Source organism: Anastrepha obliqua, chromosome 3 (genome assembly GCF_027943255.1).
Source record: "Anastrepha obliqua isolate idAnaObli1 chromosome 3, idAnaObli1_1.0, whole genome shotgun sequence".
Taxonomy (NCBI): Eukaryota; Metazoa; Arthropoda; class Insecta; order Diptera; family Tephritidae; genus Anastrepha; species Anastrepha obliqua.
The window spans coordinates 128,403,477-128,426,046 of record NC_072894.1 but is presented as its reverse complement, the minus strand read 5'-3'; the positions used below and the strand labels follow the sequence as shown (position 1 = coordinate 128,426,046).

General features: G+C 37.9%; 3 protein-coding genes across 3 annotated transcripts; all 3 read left to right on the top strand.

The window, feature by feature from the left end:
* Positions 1–6,454: 6,454 nt before the first annotated feature.
* LOC129242228 (uncharacterized) lies at positions 6,455–8,838 on the top strand. The gene is made up of 3 exons (XM_054878782.1): positions 6,455–6,478; positions 6,617–6,727; positions 8,668–8,838. The coding sequence occupies exons 2-3, from the start codon at positions 6,625–6,627 to the stop codon at positions 8,817–8,819; spliced, it is 255 nt and encodes an 84-aa protein (XP_054734757.1). The 5' UTR covers positions 6,455–6,478; positions 6,617–6,624; the 3' UTR covers positions 8,820–8,838.
* Positions 8,839–12,668: 3,830 nt separating this feature from the next.
* On the top strand, positions 12,669–14,183 carry LOC129242227 (mucin-5AC-like). Its single transcript, XM_054878781.1, has one exon. The coding sequence runs from the start codon at positions 12,669–12,671 to the stop codon at positions 14,181–14,183; it is 1,515 nt and encodes a 504-aa protein (XP_054734756.1).
* A 2,487-nt stretch (positions 14,184–16,670) lies between these two features.
* Positions 16,671–19,016, top strand: LOC129242484 (probable chitinase 10). The gene is made up of 2 exons (XM_054879147.1): positions 16,671–17,297; positions 18,761–19,016. The coding sequence occupies exons 1-2, from the start codon at positions 16,701–16,703 to the stop codon at positions 18,962–18,964; spliced, it is 801 nt and encodes a 266-aa protein (XP_054735122.1). The 5' UTR covers positions 16,671–16,700; the 3' UTR covers positions 18,965–19,016.
* The last annotated feature ends 3,554 nt before the right edge of the window (positions 19,017–22,570 follow it).

Below are 22,570 nucleotides of genomic sequence, written 5' to 3'. Positions count from 1 at the left end.
AAGATTTCCTCTGATTCTTTTGCATAGATGGAAGTAAGTTGGTTTCAAATAAATGTATTTAATCCTATGTCATTTAGCAAGTGCGATTTACCATCACCTAGTGCTGAAATGCAACCTCTCACAACGACGCTTGCTGGAAACTTTACCGACCGTTGGATATGGTCCGTATTAGCTGTCAAAAAAGATAATTGTTTGCGTAACCTAAGCGACCATTGTTATAAAGATAATTCATTTTTAAAAACCCGCCGTTAGTGTCGTTTCGTACAAATTATTTGCTCTGGCTATTTGTTTGGTTTCAAATTACAACGCAACGTTGCCGAATTGGTCAGTAACGTGAAATCATTCGACAAACTTACTGTCTTCGAAATATAATAGATACTTTTGAATGTATTAGTAAAAAGTTTGGATGTAGTAGGCTTCGTTTTTCCTGCGCATGACTCTTGATTTAGCATCACCAGTGCAGATATCAAATTACGATTCGTCGCTAAACATTATTGAATTGCCTCTGGACTCAGTTTTTTATCCATATCAATAAGTTCATTTTCTTTTGTGAAGCAGCAAATAAGAGCTTCTTTTTAGCATTCTCATGGCAGCCGGTTCTACGTTACCGGAATCATTCGGGTTTTTCCCGACCAAGGGCTGCCGCCCCATTAAACTAGCCCTGTCTAGTGAACAGTATATCACTCCATCCCTTACGTCACAGGAGCAACTCCTCGCAGCAATCTTGCTCCAAATACTTCTCCTCAGGAGTGGAATTGAATCCAACCCTGGGCCAGAAGTATTCTATTGCTGCGTCTGCCATAAGCGGTTCAACCCGAACTCCACCTCGGATAGGTGCAACAAGTGCAACGGGTGGAGCCATCTTAAGGGGGTCTTCTACCGTCACGGTTTGAAAAAATCGATTTTTTTTTTTTTAGATTTTTTAAAAGCTACTAATGTTAAGAGTATGCTATAAAGAGGGTTTTATGAAAAACATGTTCCTTCATGAGCATTTCGGGGAGAATACATGCATGCGCGTGGCATTTTCGAGCGTTTCTTTATCTTTAAACGCCTTTTCCCGAAAGTTGACTTTTTTCAACTTTCTGGTCACACATCTACTATAAATATTTGTCGAATTCATTCCATCTTTTTTCCAGTTATTCAGTGAACATCTCGCTATGTTTTCCCAGACCACTTTTTTCAATTTTTGATTAGTTTAATTTTGCGGGCCTCTAAAGTGTAAAAAAAAGAGGAAATTTTCAAACTTTTTTTTTAAAATCACGCATTTTTTACAAATTTCAAAATATTTAAAATCGCCACTGGGAAAACATAGCCAACGCTACACTTTATGATAAAAAAAAAATTTTTTTTGATTTCAGATAAGTAAAATGGTCGATCGCGTGCCACAAAGTCGCCTAGGACATTTTTACAAGGGCAACCTCGAGGACGGTTCAAGGACACAGGGCCAAAGAATTCGATTTGAAAAATATATTTTTAAATAGTGCAAACTTGTGCAAATTAAATAAAAAAAATCTGATTTCATTATCTCAAGTGGTTGCTTTGTAATTAATTCCCAAAAATAGGCCCGAGATTAAGGCGCGACGGTAGAAGACCCCCTTAAGACCTGTTCAGGCACATAGGGAGTGGACCACACGGTATGTGGCCTCGTGTTGCTCCCGCCAGCAGGCGTCAAATGCCTCTACGGCTACTACCCCCCCTGATAGGCCCGCACTACCAACCGCCACCACAACCAATACCTCTACGGTAAGGAGCCTATCGGAGCAACACTACTCCCCTGAATTAACCCATCCCCTTCCCTCTTGCTCCAACCCCAGTGCGGGGACAAACCAGCAGCTCTTGGTCCCCCGCACAGTCTGTTCCGTGTGTCAAGCCGTAATACCTCGGAATCTGGCATCAGTTAAGTGCAATTCTTGCAATGACTGGTGTTATTTTCGGAGATGTTCCGGCCTGCGCACCACCCGCGAGTGGACAACTGGCTACGTTGCCCCCTGCTGCAGAGCTCTGCACCCGCAACCGCCCCCCGTGGCGCGGCCGCCCACCATCATCAGGCCGCAACAACAACAGCGGATTGCACAGCAGGCCCAACGTAGGCAACCACATGCGCCCCTCACCCCCGAGTTACAACGACATTACCCAAAAGCTTTAAGCTTCTGCAATTCAACTGTAACGGACTCACGAGCAAGGTCGACGAGATAGTTGACTTCATGAGCCGGTACAGTATCAAAATAGCTGCGGTCCAGGAAACCAAGCTGCCCGCTAGATCCTCTCTGATCACCAGGGATGGCTATAACGTGCACAGATATGATCGCGAGTGAGACAATGGTGGTGGCCTAGCGTTTATAGTCCACCACACAGTGTAGTATCGTCTCATTGATGAAGGGATCGACCGCAGGGACAGCACCTTAGAATGTCAGGGCATAGCTGTCCGGAAAGGCGATTCCGAGCTCGAAATTTTTAATATATGTATAGGTGCGCTCATCAGAGGTGAAAACCGATTGGTTATAGGTGACTTTAATGCGCATCACGATCTTTGGCATTCAAGCCTGCCTAACGATCGTAGGGGACAGCAATTGGCAGAGCAAATAAACGATTCGACATTCAGCACTGTGAACGACGAAGCCCCCACCAGGGTAGTGGGCAATTGCAGCAGCTCGCCTGACCTAACAATAACTAGCGCGGGTCTGATAAATAGCATAACGTGGCGACCTATGCTATCGCTTGCATCAGACCACTTGCCCATTATCGTCTCGATTGAGAGACCTGCCGACTTTGTTTCCGCGAACCACCGGTCATATTTTAACTTTAAAAAAGCTAATTGGGCCGGCTTCACGGAATTCACGGAGGACACCTTCGCCGCTCTTCCCATCCCCACCGATGTGCGCGTAGGCGAACGCACATTCCGCAAGGTGCTCACAACTGCTGCGGCTCGCTTCATCCCAGCTCTAAGCTTTAAGGACATCCGTCCCCATTTCCCAGGCGAAGCAGCCAGCTTGGCAATCGAGCTTGACCACCTACGCCAGGCGATGCCGGGGATCCCCGCATAAGGGATCTTAATTTGGAGTTCCGGCAACTGGTAGACCAACACAAGCGGACTAAATGGGTTGAGCACTTGAAGACCTGTAACCTCACCTCTGGGGTGAGTAAGCTCTGGTCCACCGTTAGGTCCCTGTCGAACCCGACGAAGCACAACGACAAGGTAGCCATCACCTTCAACGCTTGTACTTCATCGGACGCGAAGAGAAGCGCCAGCTATTTTAGCCGGCTTTTTATACTGCATCCTCCGGCCGACAGATCCAAGCGTCGGGCTACCAGAAGGCTGCACAAACAGACGAACGACAGTGCGCCACTTACTTTCTTCGGTGATGAGGTTCAGGGGGCCATCAACAAATCTAAACGCACTGATGCTGAAGCAGCTGGGACCATTGGGAGTAGGATTTCTCACAAGGGTCTTCACTCTGTCCTTGGCCACTCTCATCATACCTGACAAGTGGAAAGCAGGGAGAGTGGTCCCATTACTGAAACCTGGGAAACCCGCCAACCAAGGGGTATTCTATCGTTCGATAACTCTCCTTTCCCCAGTAGTGAAGGTACTTGAAGTCCTCCTACTCCCACTCTTCACGAAACACCTGGCCCCAGCCCCACATCAGCACGGCTTCGGACGAGTGCATAGCACCACCACTGCACTCACCGCCATAAACGCCCAAATAAACTGCGGGCTTAACCAAAACCGCCCCTGCGAGAGGACTATCCTAGTAGCGTTGGACCTGCCATTCCACGCTACTAGATGATATTTATCAGCCGACAATCCCGCCAGGGCTGAAGAGCTGGTCCGCAAACTGTCTGAGCGGTCGTCACTCCTAAGTGATTTTTCGAGATCAAACATCAAAACAGAGGAAGATAAAGCAAGGTGTACCACAGGGTGGTGTCCATTCTCTCGAAGCTCCCCCAACCACCCACGGGAGTTTCCCTGGTCTCATACGCTGACGACTGCACGATAATGGCGTCAGGCAATGATATCGATGGCCTGTGTTCCAAAGTGAACAATTACCTCACCGACCTTTCTCGCTTTTTCACTGCGAGCAATCTCCCACTTTCCCCCACTAAATCCACGGCGACCCTCTTTATCACCTGGACAAAGGAGGTCAAACTGTCCCTTAAGGTAAAAGTCGACGACAACCCATTCCGACGGTAAACAACCCCAAAATATAAGGGTGTAAGCTTTGACAGTTTGCTCTCCTTCTCAGCGCACACAATCGCAATTGCCACTAAAGTCCAAAACCGCAAGAAGGTCCTCAAATCGCTTGCCGGTAGCACTTGGGGCAAAGACAAAGAACTGTTGCTATCGACATTTAAGGCAATTTGTCGGCCGGTTCTAAACTATGCAGCGCCTGTCTGGTCGCCTCAAAATAGTGACACGCAGTGGACAAAGCTACAGACATGCCAAAATACTGCCATTCGGACAGCGACCGGTTGCCTCCTGATATCCCCGGTTCAACACCTGCACAACGAGGCACAAATGCTTCCAGTATGGAGCATAACAAACTGCTCAGCAAACAGTTCCTGCTGGGATGTTACCGCAGGTTTCACCCCTGCAGCACCTGCTTGAGCCTGAGCCGCCTCCCAGGCACGTCAGGAGACATCTCTTAGACTACGCTGACGAAATCCAGGACAAAACTGACCGCAATCTACTGGACCTGACAGTATTAAGACAGTCAATAAACGACATTCACCACCGTTACCACCTTCTTAAGCTCCTGTCCTTTGAATGCCGTAATCGGAGTCCAACCACCACCTACAGCAGATGAAAAGCTCCAGCTTCCTCGTGAGACACGTGTAACACTGGCAAAATTACGTTCTGTATATTGTAGCAGGATAAACTCCTACCTATCCAGAATCGACCCCGACATACCAAACATATGTCCGGCATGTGAAGGTACCCCGCACGACATTAACAACCTTTTCTCATGCCCCCTAAAACCAACTCATCTAACACCCCTCTCCCTCTGAACCCATCCCGTCGAAACAGCATGTTTCCTGGGCCTACCCCTAGATGAGCTAGACGAAGATGACCGGTGATATGCTCGACACTGGCGGGGCTACTACAGCCATATAGCGTTTGCTTTTTGAACCACCTATTTTATTGAGAATGGTAATACAAATGACATGTCAAATGTGTTCATAATTTACTTAAAGGTTTGAAATTTACGAAATGGGACGCTATACGCTTGAACAAAATTGGGAAATATTGAAAGCGTATTTCCAAAGTGGTGAGTCTTCTTCTTCTTTTCTGATTTTCACATCGGTGGCTACGTCAGTAAGCAAAATTGTCGGATTTGGGGCTCAGCAAATCCACACGTTATTGTAGAGAAGCAAATGCATCCACAACGAGTCACTGTTTGGTGCGGTTTTTGGTCTGGCGGTATCATCGGGCCATTTTTTTCGAAAATGAGCGAGGAGCCGCGGTTACAGTAAATGGCGAGCGTTACCGTTACATGCTCAACGACTTGTTTCCAAAAATTGAAGAGGATGACATGGACGACATTTGGTTTCAACAGGACGGTGCAACTTGTCACACTGCCAAGTAACACTCGAACTTTTGGCTACGGTTTTTGAAAACCGAATAATCAGCCGAAATTCCGATATCAATTGGCCGCCTCGGAGCTGTGATTTAAGCCCGTCGGACTATTTTTTGTGGGGAGCGGTTAAGGACAAATGCTATGCGAACCATCCAGAGACGATTGATGCTTTAAAACACGAAATCGAAGTTGCCATTCACGAAATTGGAGCCCAAACAATCGAAAATGTGCTTAAAAATTGGATTGATCGAATGGCCTACTATAAAGCCAGTTGTGGCAGTCATTTGAACTTTATTATTTTTCATTCATAAATGACAATGTTCAATCTTCAAAATAATAAAAAAAAGTTTGAAAAAATATTGATTAGTTTTTTTTATAGCCGATTCAAAAAGCAAATTTTACATGGCCCGCCCTATATTACTGTTAACAAACAAACAAAGCTTCTTTCTAGCATTGGCTGGAATCTTATCAGCAATCGTACGAAACACAAGGCCTCTTTTATTAGCCATTTTCCCGCTCTCTCCCGCTATCTCTATGCTCGATTAACTTGACGAAAAATTTGCATGCGAAAGCCATCACTCTTGGCGAAAAGAAGTCGCCTACAATTACGTTATACGTCAATTGTATTGTCTCAATGTGATAATGGCATATGAATGTATACGGATCGTCGTAATGTATTTTCAATTCACAATGGTTTTTAAGTTCCACTGCAGCTGGGTTGGAATTTTCGGTTGCAATAAATGTGGAACTTTCAAAATAAGTAAAAAATATATTTGATGCAAACAAAACTTACAATATAAATATTGAAATACACCAGTTCTTAAAACTGCAAATTGTTGTTGTCGAATTAAATTTATTTCTTTTTGCTGGCGACAACTCGGAAAGGAAGTGTTGCCACTGAAGTAGGAAATATGACATTTTAAAAAAACCTTTTACGAATCGCAAATTATTTAATAAAAAAAATTAAAATAACTTTGTACACTTAAATGAAATAATGCTCGATAATTCTAAACATATAAAAGAATTTCAAAATATTTCAGGCTTAAAAATGGTTATAGATGATGTTTTGTTCGAGGATGTGAGCAGTCGTCCACTGCTTTTCGATTTAGCACACGCGGATTATAAAAACTTCAGGAAGAAAAATAAGTTGAGCTCTAAACCAAAATTATAAAATTGTGGTCCTTAATGCACGGAGTGCAGAAAAAGGTGGAAAAGCCTCCCCAACTTCTATAAACGCTGCAAAAGAATGGGTTAACTCTTTTCCGGTAGCAGCGCTGAGACACCAATAAGGAAAGAGAAATACTTGGATGCAATGTCGCTTTTGAAAAATTTTGCAAACTTCAAATGGTAAGTGATAATTACGCTAATACGCTTTGGCTACTCACAACGCTATTAAGAGTTGAAAGTAAAGTGGAAATGCATATAAAATTAAATGAAAAGAAACAAAACAATTGAAGATAAATAAAAAATACAGCAGCAACATACTTGCCACTAAAATATTTACCTTATTTCATACGTATGAACTCTTACAAAACTCGCTTAATATAGGGTTTTTCAGTAAGAGCGCTTCAACTTTTGAACTTTTTTGAATAAAACACAAACGGTTTGACTTTTTTAACTAATTTTTTGACGTGATAACGTCTTATAATTCGATTTACCAGGCTGCACGCACGAAAAAATGTGTCGTTACCTTGCTCATTAGTGTTACCTTGCTCATATGTCGTTACCCTGCTCATTGCCGTTACCTTGCTCATTTGTCGTTACCTTGCTCATTGCATTGAATGAACTGCAAGCGAAAGAGCGGAACGAACGACAAAGCAAACAAAGCAAACGAACGGCAACGTTCGACATCTTGCTCTCTCCTACTTAAGTGAGCGTATATGTGTATGTATATGCGCATATGTACATATATAAATTCACGTATTTGTATTTGCATATGCCTTCTTATTGATTATTATTAATTTGATTTCCTTCAAGAATTTAAAATAAAACCAAGCTTGTTAATAATACCTGTTGTTTTAATGTCATTATTATTTTTTGACGTGATAACGTCTTATAATTCTATGTAGCCAGCCAAAAAATGCGTCGTTATCTTGCTCATGCGTCGTTACCTTGCTTGAACAGCATGTTATGTTATGTTATGTTATGTTATGTTATGTTATGTTATGTTATGTTATGTTATGTTATGTTATGTTATGTTATGTTATGTTATGTTATGTTATGTTATGTTATGTTATGTTATGTTATGTTATGTTATGTTAAGTTAAAGTATATTATGTTATGTTAATGTTACCTCATTCTCTATATCCATACAAAATATCTATCAAACAAATAAAATTAAAATTTTCTTTTGAAAAATGCAACCATTCAATCAGTATTTTCTTATGACGTTATCACGTTAAACTATCGTCAGTAAACCGACTTTACAGACAACCTCTTTTTTTTTATTATCGAGTTTGAACATATACATTTAAGTATGAAATTCGATTTCTTTTGCATGACCACCGCGTGCACGTTTTACGAAGTCCAATCGTTGAACCCAATTTTCGACCACTCTTTTGCATAAATCGGCCGAAATTCCAGCAATTTCGCGTTCAATATTGGCTCTGAGCTCACAAATCGTCGCCGGCTTGTTACTGTAGACCAATGACTTCACATTACCCCAAAACGGGACGGCTTGTTAAATGGACCGTAAAATGGCCGTAATGCTCTTAAAGTAGCAGCAAAAGAACGATTATTTTCATAAAAAATTTGCACGATTTGCAATCGTTGCTCAAGTGTGTAGCGTTCCATGATGAAATGTACACTAATGAAGTTTACAAATGACAAGCGAAAAATAAAAAATATTGCGTCGGTCGCCCTCCCTATCGGAAAAAAGTTGAAGCGCACCTATTAAATAACCCTATATATTCACATGTGATACATATACATATGTACATATATACTTATTTCTTGTGTCGTAGTTTGCAGCACTTCAGGAAGCATAAATATAGAGAGCCCTGTATTAATAACACAAAATGTGGCCGAAATAATTAACGAGGATTCGGCTGGAACATCTCAGGCATCAAGCGAAATGACCTGAGCAGCTAAAGGTCAATTGTGGGTCAAATACGAGAACAGGACTTAACCACGCTACATTTCGTAAGTTTAGCCTCGAAAATAAAAGAAGCGGACCTTTCACCAATCGTGGTAAATAACGATGAGTCTAAAGTGTTCGCCATAGTCCTTGCGGACATTGAATAATTGTATTTCTAAAACATGAAATGTATAGTTGTGAGCTACGGATCTAATTTTTTAATATTCTAATGCCCACATGAAGTGATATTTTTCAATAACTAACATTAAGTGCATTTTAGTAGCATTATATAGTATATCAATGAATTTATATCAAATAAGAGTCATTCAGAATTGCTTGTGGCAGTGAAACATTTTTTATTCAAATATGTACATAAGTGTCTCTTACACTGCATTACTATAAATAAATTCTTTTGGTTTTTACGCAGCAGAAATGCCTTTTTGATAAACGGTTAGTATGACTTGGTATATATGTATGTATATACCTACATATGAGTCCAAGGAATTTATTTCTTCTCTCTATTCAATATACATATGCGATTTTTATAGATAAGTAAAGATATTCTTGCTTAATTGCTTAATCAATTGAATTGTAAATGAATATAGTTGTACGAGTATTAACAAATGGCCTCAGTTGAATTGCCAACCTTCATAACAATTAACTGAAACGCTACGTCTATCCTCGTGCATATACATACGAGTATATGTATAAAAGTACAATTTATGTGCCTGCAACATAAATTGAGCATGTCTACCATTTTTGCTAAAATCTCACTAGTTTCCGAGTATGCCTGCTCGCTTCACCAGCCTTTGGTAAACCGACCGGCCGGGCCCTACAATACCCCAAAAATGGTTCCAGAAGAACCGAAGATCAACCCTGGAAGAAGTAAAAGCGGTTTCAAAAGTTTGCCAAATAAAATTTCTGCTTAACACCTACTTTATAACTTCTGTTTCTAGCGAAGGAGTACTTTTAACAGCTGATGACCTTTTTTTAAACAAACGGAATGAATTAAGTAGCGACAATATCGGCAAAATCATGTTTTTAAATGAGACCTTAACGTGGAAAACTCGTACTTAATATTAATTTCATGTATTATTTTTATTAGTTTTTATCACACAAATATTAATAAATTAAGAAATGATTGGAATATATTTATATGTATATATTTATTTACTTTATAACAAAAAATAAATTTGATTTTTAAAGAAACCCTTTTAGAATCTTTTGTTTAGCTATTTGATAGAATCTTTTGTTTAGCTATTTTGATATTTCTGTTTGAAACCCGAAACTCACAAACGCACATCACTAGTGAAGATGAACGTGGAGAACGAATAGAAGAGTTTATAGTTTGCCATGAAATGTAATGTAATGGTGCTCACAGTCACCAACGTAAAAGCAGGCCCGTGTCAGCTGACACGATGAAATTAATGAGAGCCCCATGTAAATGAATTCTCAGCACCCTTCCGTTCCGTGGTATTCTAGGTTTTGGTTTTGTAGGTTTTGGATAGTTTCCGTAGAATCGTGTCAGCTGATTGCTCTCTCACCACACGGTGTTGCCAAGCAGTACATTTCGAAATCGTTTAAAAAATAACCTTAGACAAATTTTAATTTTTGTTCAAATGACTTAAAAACAATGTTGAATAATTTTAATTATAGATAAATGAATTATTTGCATTTGTTCGCTTTTAGCTTTGATTTATTATATGTACAATTAAAAATTGTGTGAAAAAAAGAGGTTGTCTGTAAAGTCGGTTTACTGACGATAGTTTAACGTGATAACGTCATAAGAAAATACTGATTGAATGGTTGCATTTTTCAAAAGAAAATTTTAATTTTATTTGTTTGATAGATATTTTGTATGGATATAGAGAATGAGGTAACATTAACATAACATAATATACTTTAACTTAACATAACATAACATAACATAACATAACATAACATAACATAACATAACATAACATAACATAACATAACATAACATAACATAACATAACATAATATAACATAACATAATATAACATAACATAACATAACATAACATAACATAACATAACATTACATTACATAACATAACATAACATAACATAACATGACATAACATAACATAACATAACATAACATAACATAACATAACATAACATAACATAACATAACATAACATAACATAACATAACATAACATAACATAACGTAACATAACATAACATAACATAACATAACATAACATAACATATTTCGAGACCCTAGTCATCAATAGGTATCAACAGCTTTCATTTGATATCCATATTGTACAAACACATTCTAGGGTCCACGTTTTGGTCTCTATCTCGAGACCCTAGTCACGGAACGGATGGAAATACTCTGAACTAAAGCATTCACCAACAGCTTCCATTTGATACCCATATTGTACATACACATCCGAAGGTTACCCGGGTCCACGTTTTGACCTATATCTCGAGCCCTATTTCCAAAATAAAATATAGTCCATGTTACTCGTGATGTAGCTTTCGAATGGTGAAAGAATTTTTAAAATCGGTCCAGTAGTTTTTGAGCCTATTCATTACAACCAAACAAACAAAGTTTTCCTCTTTATAATATTAGTATAGATATGGTAAATATTACCATACATTTTTTCCTTCATATATAATAAAAAAATAATAATAATAACATTAAAACAACAGGTATTATTAATAAACTTGGTTTTATTTTAAATTCTTCAAGTAAATCAAATTAATAATAATCAATAAGAAGGCATATGCCAATACAAATACGTGAATTTATATATGTACATATGCGCATATACATACATATATACGCTCACTTAAGTAGGGGAGAGCAAGATGTCGAACGTTGCCGTTCGTTTGCTTTGTTTGCTTTGTCGTTCCTTCCGCGCTTTCGCTTGCAGTTCATTCAAGGTAACAGCAATGAGCAAGGTAACGACAAATGAGCAAGGTAACACTAATATGAGCAAGGTAACACTAATGAGCAAGGTAACACTAATATGAGCAAGGTAACACTAATGAGCAAGGTAACTACATATGAGCAAGGTAACACTAATGAGCAAGGTAACGACACATTTTTTCGTGCGTGCAGCCTGTTAAATCGAATTATAAGACGTTATCACGTCAAAAGTGTGTATGGAAAAATATCAATGGGAACATTGTGTGGATAAAACCAAACCCAAACCGATGTATTATGAACGATAACGAAAGGACGCAGTTGTTTTCTACGGGATAAATTTTGCTCAATTTTGTGTATTCTACGGGCTGCGGAAAAGGACTACGATACGTTGGTGAGTGTGAGGACCATAATCCTTAGTATGTGATGCGAGATTTCTCTGAACTGTGTATGCTTTTGTTTTTTATAATGGGAGTTACTAGTTGCAGCAAACGCCCTGAAATAATTTTTGAAGTCCTCGGGCTCACAGAGGTGAAATTCTTTTACAATGATTGTATAGGACTATTTTCTGTTAGTAACCATTCGTTTCACCTATTAAGCTAATTTGTTGCATTTCTGTAAAGCGATAATTAGTAAAGCGCACCCAATTTTCTTTCCTTCAATTTTTATTGTTTGAATGGTAGTGAGGTCGTTCTAAGCCTTCAGTCAAAATGATGGCTTTTTCACTGACGAACATGTTGGGCAATGTGTCAGTCACATTAGTTATTGTACCAATGCAGTGTAATGAAAGGGTGAAGTCGTTATCTTGCCTTTGATTAAATAATTTTTAACATATTTTTATTATATGAAAGAAAAAAGCTTATACCAGAGCTTTTTGATTATAAAATCCACTATAAATACCACCGTGGAGCATTCACCACCAGAAAAGTTATATTTCCTATCGTGGTATACATTTAAATACTTTGCCTTCCGTTAGAAGTATTCAAAACACCTCTAGAATTACATACTATACTAAGCACAGATATGAAACGGATCTCGCTGATCATGGTATATATTTTCGCTACCGCGGTCACACTACCGCAATCTAAAGCGGATAGTTGTTTATATAAACTACCAATGCCGACCAAATATGATCCTGACGATTGCAATGGGTTTTTCGCACTTTACAATGATCAATATATACAAGAATATTGTCCACCTGGTGCCAAGTACAGTGTAGCCTTAAGTTGTTGTGTAATTGGACGTTGTCCTCCTTGTAATTGTGAAGGCATAGAAACAACAACGGCGCCAACGTCTACTAGTGTAAGTCATCCAACAATAACTGACATTACCAACAAGCAAACAACTCAAACTACAACGGAAGGAACTACACTTGTTACCTCAAATGAAACGACCATAGTTACCCATGTAACCACTGACATAACAACAGAGACGGATAGTACAATATTTACAACAGAGGTATCCAGTGAAGCACCAACGAGTGAAGAGTCTTCGACGACTTCAAATCGAACGGAGAAAACAACCACTGAGCAAACAGATGAGCCAATTGAAACTACAACAGAAGGAACTACACTTGTTACCTCAAATGAAACGACCACAGTTGCCCATGTAACCACTGACATAACAACAGAGACGGAGAGTACAATATTTACAACAGAGGTATCCAGTGAAGCACCAACGAGTGAAGAGTCTTCGACGACTTCAAATCGAACGGAGAAAACAACCACTGAGCAAACAGATGAGCCAATTGAAACTACAACAGAAGGAACTACACTTGTTACCTCAAATGAAACGACCACAGTTGCCCATGTAACCACTGACATAACAACAGAGACGGAGAGTACAATATTTACAACAGAGGTATCCAGTGAAGCACCAACGAGTGAAGAGTCTTCGACGACTTCAAATCGAACGGAGAAAACAACCACTGAGCAAACAGATGAGCCAATTGAAACTACAACAGAAGGAACTACACTTGTTACCTCAAATGAAACGACCACAGTTGCCCATGTAACCACTGACATAACAACAGAGACGGAGAGTACAATATTTACAACAGAGGTATCCAGTGAAGCACCAACGAGTGAAGAGTCTTCGACGACTTCAAATCGAACGGAGAAAACAACCACTGAGCAAACAGATAAGCCAATTGAAACTACAACAGAAGAATCTTCTTCAACTAAAACCACTTCCTCATTGTTGACTTCAACAAGCAAGAAAACAACCACTGAGCAAACAGATGAGCCAATTGAAACTACAACAGAAAAATCTTCTTCAACTAAAACCACTTCCTCATTGTTGACTTCAACAAGCAAGAAAACAACCACTGAGCAAACAGATGAGCCAATTGAAACTACAACAGAAGAATCTTCTTCAACTAAAACCACTTCCTCATTGTCGACTTCAACTCCGACCGAAACATCTAAGGGAACAACCGCTATAACACCACAATCATGTGCAACCTTGCCGACAGGCACTTTCCTACCTGATCCAGATCATTGCAGTCGTTACTATGTTTGCACTTTTGGTCAGGCTACCTTGATGCATTGTCCATCCCCACTTTGGTTCGATCCAAGGTTAAATGTGTGCAACTATAGAGAAAATGTAATATGTGCTGCGAATAAGGACTGATCTTCGTTTAACTCTGTACCTATATAAGGTTGAACGTGCACATGTGTTGCTCAATAAAATTAAATAAAAAAACTTTCTTCATTTCAAGCGCTGTCTTAAGATTGTGTTTTTTCTCAGTATTTGCAATGGTTAATGTTTTTAAAAGGTTTGACTTTAGGATACCTTACATACCGATTTATAATGTTCACGCTTACATACATACATACGTACAAATCCTTATAAGGAGAGAAAGTTGTCCAATTCATCAATACATTCAATATATGTATGTATGTACAAGAAGGGTAGCATTAATAGGTTTCGCACACATGTGGTTTTGCTACTGGAAAAGATTTATGTTAAAAGAGGGCAATTGTGATTTTGCTCCAAATATGAACTGCCGTTTGGTTGTAGGCGAGACGCATGTATCTCGTGTGTAAGCATTGGCGTACGCGGGAAATGATTTCGGAGAGGGATTTGACTTCGACGCGAATGGAAAGACCGAAAACATCTACATGATATATACAAGTTATATATATACGAGTATATATTTATACATATAAATCCGCTGTTTTTTAGTAAAACAAAACCCCTTTTTTTTATAGAAAGCAAAAAAATAATTTATTCAAAGTATTTGCCCTCGCTAGCTATACATTTTTCCCATCTCTCGGGCAATTTGTGTATACCACGCCAAAAGAATTCTTCATCTTTCGAGGCGAACCACTCGTCAAGCCATTTCCGGACGTCTTCGTACGAATCGAAGTGCTGTTCGGCGAGCGCGTGACCCATCGATGAAAACAGATGATAGTCCGAAGGGGCCAGGTCTGGTGAATAAGCGGGATGAGGTAGCACCTCCCAATTGATTGTCTCCAAGTAGTTTTGGACCATACTTGACGTGTGCGATGGGGCGTTGTCGTGGAGGAAAATCAGCTTCTCATGTCTTTGTTCATAACGAGGCCTTTTTTCACGCAAAGCACGGCGCAATTTGATGAGTTGTTGGTGGTAGCGATGAGAATTAACAGTTTCACCAGGTTTCAACAGCTCATAGTAAACGACACCCTGCTGATCCCACCAAACGCACAGCATCGTCTTGCGTCCAAAGCGATTAGGTCTTGATGAAGAAGTTGATGGTTGGCCGGGATCGACCCATGATTTTTTTCGTTTAGGATTCTCAAAGTATATCCACTTTTCATCGCTATTCACCACAAGATGCAGGAACGACTTTCTTTTATGCCTAGCCAGCAAGATTTCGCATGTGTTTTGGCGTCGCTCCATCTGTCTATCGTTCAATTCATGGGGTACCCATTTTCCGACTTTTCGGACCTTTCCCATGGCACGTAAACGCATGGAAATGGCTGGTTGAGTGACACCTAACTGCTCGGCAAGCATTTTTTGCGATTGGGTATCGTCCTCATCCAAAAGAGCCTGCAATTCATGGTCCTCAACTTTTCTGGGCCGATTTTCACGCTTCTTGTCACTCAAGTCAAAATGGCCGTCTTTGAACCGACGAAACCAGTCTCTGCAAGTTGTTTCCGATAATGCACTGTCACCATAGGCCTCCACAAGCATTCGATGCGATTCGGCAGCCGATTTCTTCAAATTGAAGCAAAAAAGTAGAGCTTCCCGCATATGCTCTTTTTTTGGCACAAAATTAGACATGATTACGCAAGGAAAAAAGTGTGTTGCTGTATGAAATCACTGATGATGTGCAGTGATTGATGTAAACAGGTGTCGAACCCATGCAAAAAAAAATATGGCATTTCTATGGTAACTTGATATGCTCACTAACGCCATCTACGAGCAATCAGCGGATTTAAGCTTATACACCGTATATATATATATGTGGTTATATAAACATAATATATTTTTATATTATATATTGTTCTTTGTGGGGTATTTGGCCGAGGTCTTACACCATTTTTTTTTGTAGGTCTTGATGATACTTCAAAAATGGAGGGACCAACAGTTTTAAGCCGACTCCGATGGTTTTCCCGCAGAAGGCTTTATATTAAGAGCCGTTTCGTGGCGCAAATACACTCAGAGGTATGCCATAGCCAACTGGCAAAAAAAATCTCTTCTATCATTTGGTGCTGAATGATTCAATACAATCATATTTGTTTCTTCTTTCACTCAGTCCTTCAGGAGGGGTTTAAGCCCCTAACCAAGCCCGTTTCAGTCGAAAATGGTTTTTAAGCATCTGCGGGAGTGATAAGAAAAGATGAACAATTGATAACGAATCGAAAATCGATTTGATAAAGAGCTGATTGTACATTAGAAATACATTAAAATGAACTTCCGTTGTTGGCGACCATAAAATTTATGTCGGATCTAAGTTTACATTCAGTTGATAAGTTAGCATCAAGTCGAACGTAAAGTAGACCAAGATCGTCTGAAATGTTTTTGTACTTATTTAAATACTTATATTTTCAGTGATTTTTTTGAAATATGTACTGTTGAAATCGATCATTTCAATATTGGTCGCGTTATAAATTAAACAAAATAAAAGAAAATATCAACGAAAGTTATAAAATAAGTGAAATAATGGAATATGAAACGATCTACCCCGTCATAATGATATACCTAATATTTTCATTTCATACCGCATATGCTGCCACATTCGAAGAATGTGAGAATGCGGATGAAGGGACATTTGTAAAAAGCTCCGAGAGCTGTCAAAACTATATTTATTGTGATGGTGAAAGTTCCTATTCTGGCGAATGTGATGAAGGTGAATATTTTGATGGCAATTCTTGCGATGATGCGAGCAATGTATATTGCGCCCTGGATGATCAAGATGTGACAATTCCTGAGGTTACTGGAGCATCTGAAGTAACCGAAGAACCGGTCGCATCGTCTCCAACAACTACTACAATAACAAATCAACAGTTACCACAATCAACGCACACAAGTGGTGAGAGTACCAGTACGTCGGAACCGATCACCATTGCCCCGGTAGTGAAAGATCAGTGTCCTGCAGTCGATGATCCGGAACAAATCGTACTTACGTTGAACATGCAGTCATGCACAGACTATTACCTTTGCTACCATGGCCACCCAATTGAAATGCGTTGTACCGATAATTTACACTTCAATATACACACAGCCAAATGCGATTTTCCCGAAAATGTGCAATGTATGGTGAGTTTAAGATTTAAAGGATACATACTTACAAGTAAATACCTCTATTTGTACATATGCACTTGGACACATCGCTCATTTACTTCAAAGTGTCGAGAAAAGCGGCTGCAAAGTTTTCAATTTACTGTGCCTCCCTGTTGAAAAGTAAAAACATATTTTCACCTTAATACATAGATATCGCCAAGAATTTTTTGCGTAGCACAAGGCCACTTGTGTACTTACTTGTGCTTACTTATTAAGGGGTAACACCACTGTACATGCGTAAAATAAACACGATTTTTAAAGAATTTTTTTGTATAGAAGGAAAGGGGAAACAATCACTCTGATTTGGGAAGTTATTACTTATATACTAAAATACAAAACTACAAAGTTTGATCGAAAAATTTTACAAAATGGCGGCATAGGAGACATTTTTGTAATGTGGTTTCTCTTGAAAGAGCTCCGCGGCACGCAGCACAGAGGGTGCAAATTTTAATCTGGAACAAAGAAACATTTTTTTTCTTAATCTAGATAAGAATAGCTAGAGAAACACGTAGGGAATTTAAAAAATATTTATTTTTGCGGAATTAGCAAGCGTTTGAAGGAAAAAACTCTATTTTGGACTAAAAAAACGGCACTTAAATAATTATAACAATCGTTTAAATTAATCTATCGAAAATCCACTACGCTCTTCTCTTAAGAAGGTTATTATACAGACGTAGTGAAAAACCTGATTAAAAATATTTAAAATTGTTTGAGTTATGCTGCGTGCCAATTTCAGAAAACGTGTTTTGAGAAAAACGCGTTTAAAGTTTGCAAATTTGGAGAAGTCGTTAGGTAGCAGTCACTAACGCTTGGTTAAAAGCTTAAAATATTTATGAAATAAACTTCGGTAACGTACAAAACTTTTTGTTCTCTATTTTAAAAGGTTCAAAGAATTTTTTAAGCTTATAAAAAAAAAATCAATTTTTTTGAAATTTCTACAGTGGTGTTACCCCTTAAAAAAAACAGTTTTTGGACTATGATACTGAAGTAAATGAGCGATATGTACTGGCACGTGCATGGACGTGTAGTAATCTGAAGAGAAACCGTAATCATTTCAAACAAATTTCTAGTTTACGAAAATAAAAATCTCTATTAACCATTTGGGATGATCTAAAATTTCGGAAGAAAAGTTTTGTTTTGGTTGTATGTAATAACAAAAAGAAAAAAAAATAGAAGTAACAGGATGAACAGCCTAGAAAGTAGCTAACTATTAACAGCCCGGCATCGGCGTGTAAAATTTATCAATTGCTTTCTGAAAAAAAAAAAATAATAGCAATAACTATATGGATTACTATACAGGTACATGTACAAATGTCTACTACATCTCTTTGCTCTGCATATGCACATGTATGCACACATATATAGTGCTAGTGTTCATGAAAAATGTGCCTGTACTATTTAAATTTTAATTTATAATTTTCAACTTTCCACTCAATCAGCTCGATCGACCAAACGCAAATAAATGTCTGGCACATGTCATCGATTTCTTTCCTCATCCTCATAATTGCAACTACTTCTATTATTGCATTAAAGGATTCCTAACTGTGCAGCAGTGCCCTTTTTACTATGGCTGGGACATTGAGCGGCGGGCTTGCGTACTTATTAGCCAGGCGAAATGTTTTGAAGGGTCTAGACGATCTTGAATGGAATTTAAGGAAGAAAGAAGTCATTCTCACTTACATACATATGTACAGTGCGCATTCTTATAAGTATGTCGTAAAACAGGAAACGTGTTTTGATACTATCCCAAAAAAAAAACGTACATTTTTCAGTGTGAACATTTTTTCATTTTATATGCATGTATGAATGTTTGAAAGAAATATGAATTACTTGTATCAAACACACATATACTTATATATTATATACAATAATGCCAATAAATAAATAACTGAAGGAAATGTGGTAATCGAACACACAATGTCGTGAGCATTCCAAAGGAAATGGTGGTAATGGGGCATGAAATGGTTAATTCATAAATGGTTTCGAAAAGCTACTGCCAGCAGGCACTCCAATCAAGGTAAGCGGGAGTTCTGTACAAGTAGTCTAATACTTACATACATATATGTATAAGTACAAGTATGTGTATTTCCAATATAAAATGTGACTTCGTAAATCAAAGCTTTTAAGCATTGCTGGTATGGCATAACGCAACGACTCATGCCAATGGCATTTCAATTTTTTTTTGTGTGCTCGATGTTTTATTTTTAATAAGCAATCAAATTGATGTTCAATCTTCGCACACATGTATACATACATATTTATATATGTGTGTATGTACATATGTAGATAGATAATAGATAGATATGTAGATGTGATAAAGAAGCGATGGAACAACAAGTTGGGTATTTACATATGCATGTACCTTCCTCTTCTTCTTGACCGCCGCGATATGTACCTATCCATTTAAAGTTCCACAATCTGTAGCGGAAGTTCTACAATGTGTTACGATTTCTCTATAAATATACATATTGTGTTGCGAATACGCAACTAACTGTAAGATACGTGAAGTGCCAATAGACAAGAAATAATGTAGAATGATAATACAATTAATTTATGCAAACTTCTTCATATTTAGAATGACTGGTGTCGTTCGTAATGAAACAATAGCAAACAACTTGAAATAAACTTGTATGTACATAATGTAGAGTATACACTCTCCGACCGTTACATCGACACCTTGTACATGAGTTGGATGGCTGTTTAGCACACGCGTTCCAACATGGGACACAACGCGTTATCCTACTTTATTAACCTCTATTCGTGGTGTTGAACATTTTGCAAAATACAGGAATCAAGTCATATTTATTATTTATTATTTGTTATTAGTTTTTTGACGTGATAACGTCTGATAATTCGATTTAACAGGCTGCACGCACGAAAAAATGTGTCGTTACCTTGCTCATTAGTGTTACCTTGCTCATATTAGTGTTACCTTGCTCATATGTAGTTACCTTGCTCATTGCATTGAATGAACTGCAAGCGAAAGCGCGGAACGAACGACAAAGCAAACAAAGCAAACGAACGGCAACGTTCGACATCTTTCTCTCTCCTACTTAAGTGAGCGTATATGTGTATGTATATGCGCATATGTACATATATAAATTCACTTATTTGTATTTGCATATGCCTTCTTATTGATTATTATTAATTTGATTTACTTGAAGAATTTAAAATAAAACCAAGTTTGTTAATAATACCTGCTGTTTTAATGTTATTATTATTTTTTGACGTGATAACGTCTTATAATTCTATGTAGCCAGCTGCACGCACCAAAAAATGCGTCGTTATCTTGCTCATGCGTCGTTACCTTGCTTGAACAGCATGTTATGTTATGTTACGATATGTTATGTTATGTTATGTTATGTTATGTTATGTTATGTTATGTTATGTTATGTTATGTTATGTTATGTTATGTTATGTTATGTTATGTTATGTTATGTTATGTTATGTTATGCTATGTTATGTTATGTTCTGTTATGTTATGTTATGTTACGTTATGTTATGTTATGTTATGTTATGTTATGTTATATTATGTTATGTTATGTTATGTTATGTTATGTTATGTTATGTTATGTTATGTTATGTTATGTTATGTTATGTTATGTTATGTTATGTTATGTTATGTTATGTTATGTTATGTTATGTTATGTTATGTTATGCTATGCTATGTTATGTTATGTTATGTTATGTTATGTTATGTTATGTTATGTTATGTTATGTTATGTTATGTTATGTTATGTTATGTTATGTTATGTTATGTTATGTTATGTTATGTTATGTTATGTTATGTTATGTTATGTTATGTTATGTTATGTTATGTTATGTTATGTTATGTTAAAGTATATTATGTTATGTTATGTTATGTTATGTTATGTTAAAGTATATTATGTTATGTTAATGTTAACTCATTCTCTATATCCATACAAAATATCTATCAAACAAATAAAATTAAAATTTTCTTTTGAAAAATGCAACCATTCAATTAGTATTTTCTTATGACGTTATCACGTTAAACTATCGTCAGTAAACCGACTTTACAGACAACCTCTTTTTTTTTTTAAAAAAACATCTATTTTAATGCAAGAAGCAAGAAAAATAGTGCATGCATGGTTTCGTGAAATATCAATGTTGAACTTCTAATCTATTCAGTTATAAGTTACTTTGGCTAAGTTCAAAATACTCTGCGGGAATGTGACAAGTCATCAACGTTGTGGAAATCGATTCGTTTGGAGTAGTTTTAGCTTGGAATACGCGAAAGTTTGTTTAAAAGAAATATTTTGAAAGATTTGTATGCTTTCCTGTGAAAATTGAATTACTGCAACTTTCCACACTAATCTAGTGATACAAGTAGCGTAAAATTCATCATCAATTTTGATTTTGATTAACTTTTTTGCTAAACAAACAAAAGGATTTCGAGTGGTAGAAATCTTTATTCTGACCTTTACGCACTCCATTGCTTTCTGTTTGCATACCACTGCTGTCTGGTTCACAAGTAAAAATTATAAATCTTCCTACAAGGTTAGTAATTTTGTGCCACTCTGTATGAAACGGGTGATTTTTTAGCTAATATCTTTTTAAACAGTTGGTTTAAGCAGCTGACGCACGTTTCGTGTTTTGTTTCACTGTCAAACATCTTCAGTTTGGTCTATAATTTAACCATGAATCGTCTTACAAACGAACAACGCTTGCAAATCATTGAATTTTATTATAAAAATTCGTGTTCTGTTAAGAAAGTTTATCGCGCGCTTCTTCCATTTTATGGTCAGTTTAATCGATCCACTGAAGCGGCTATTCGAACTATTGTGACTAAATTTAGAACCAAATTTACATAACTGGACATCAAGCCACCAACACGCTTACGTAGAATGCGAACTGAAGAGAATATCGCAGCTGTATCGGCCAGTGTTAATGATGACCATCAATTATCGATTCGTCACCGTTCGCAGCAATTGGGCCTCTGTTACTCAACAACGTGGAAAATTTTGCGAAAGGATTTAGGTGTGAAGCCTTTCAAAATACAGCTGGTGCAAGAATTGAAGCCGAACGACTTACCGCAACGCAGAATTTTTGGTGAATAGGCTCTTGGAAAGTTGGCCGAAGATCCACTTTTTTATCGAAAAATTGTGTTCAGCGACGAAGTTCATTTTTGGATCAATAGGTACGTAAATAAGCAGAATTGTCGATTTTGGAGTGAGGATTAGCCAGAAGAATTGCAAGAGCTACCAATGTATCCAGAAAAGGTCACAGTT

What these genes read in the sequence shown, in the direction of transcription:
- LOC129242228 (XM_054878782.1), top strand. Translation starts at nt 6,625, where the DNA reads ATGGTTATAGATGATGTTTTGTTCGAGGATGTGAGCAGTCGTCCACTG. An exon ending in CAGGAAGAAAAATAAGTTGA is followed by an intron (nt 6,728 to 8,667) that starts GCTCTAAACCAA and finishes TGAGCAGCTAAA; the next exon opens with GGTCAATTGTGGGTCAAATA.
- LOC129242227 (XM_054878781.1), top strand. Translation starts at nt 12,669, where the DNA reads ATGCCGACCAAATATGATCCTGACGATTGCAATGGGTTTTTCGCACTT.
- LOC129242484 (XM_054879147.1), top strand. Translation starts at nt 16,701, where the DNA reads ATGGAATATGAAACGATCTACCCCGTCATAATGATATACCTAATATTT. An exon ending in CCGAAAATGTGCAATGTATG is followed by an intron (nt 17,298 to 18,760) that starts GTGAGTTTAAGA and finishes CCACTCAATCAG; the next exon opens with CTCGATCGACCAAACGCAAA.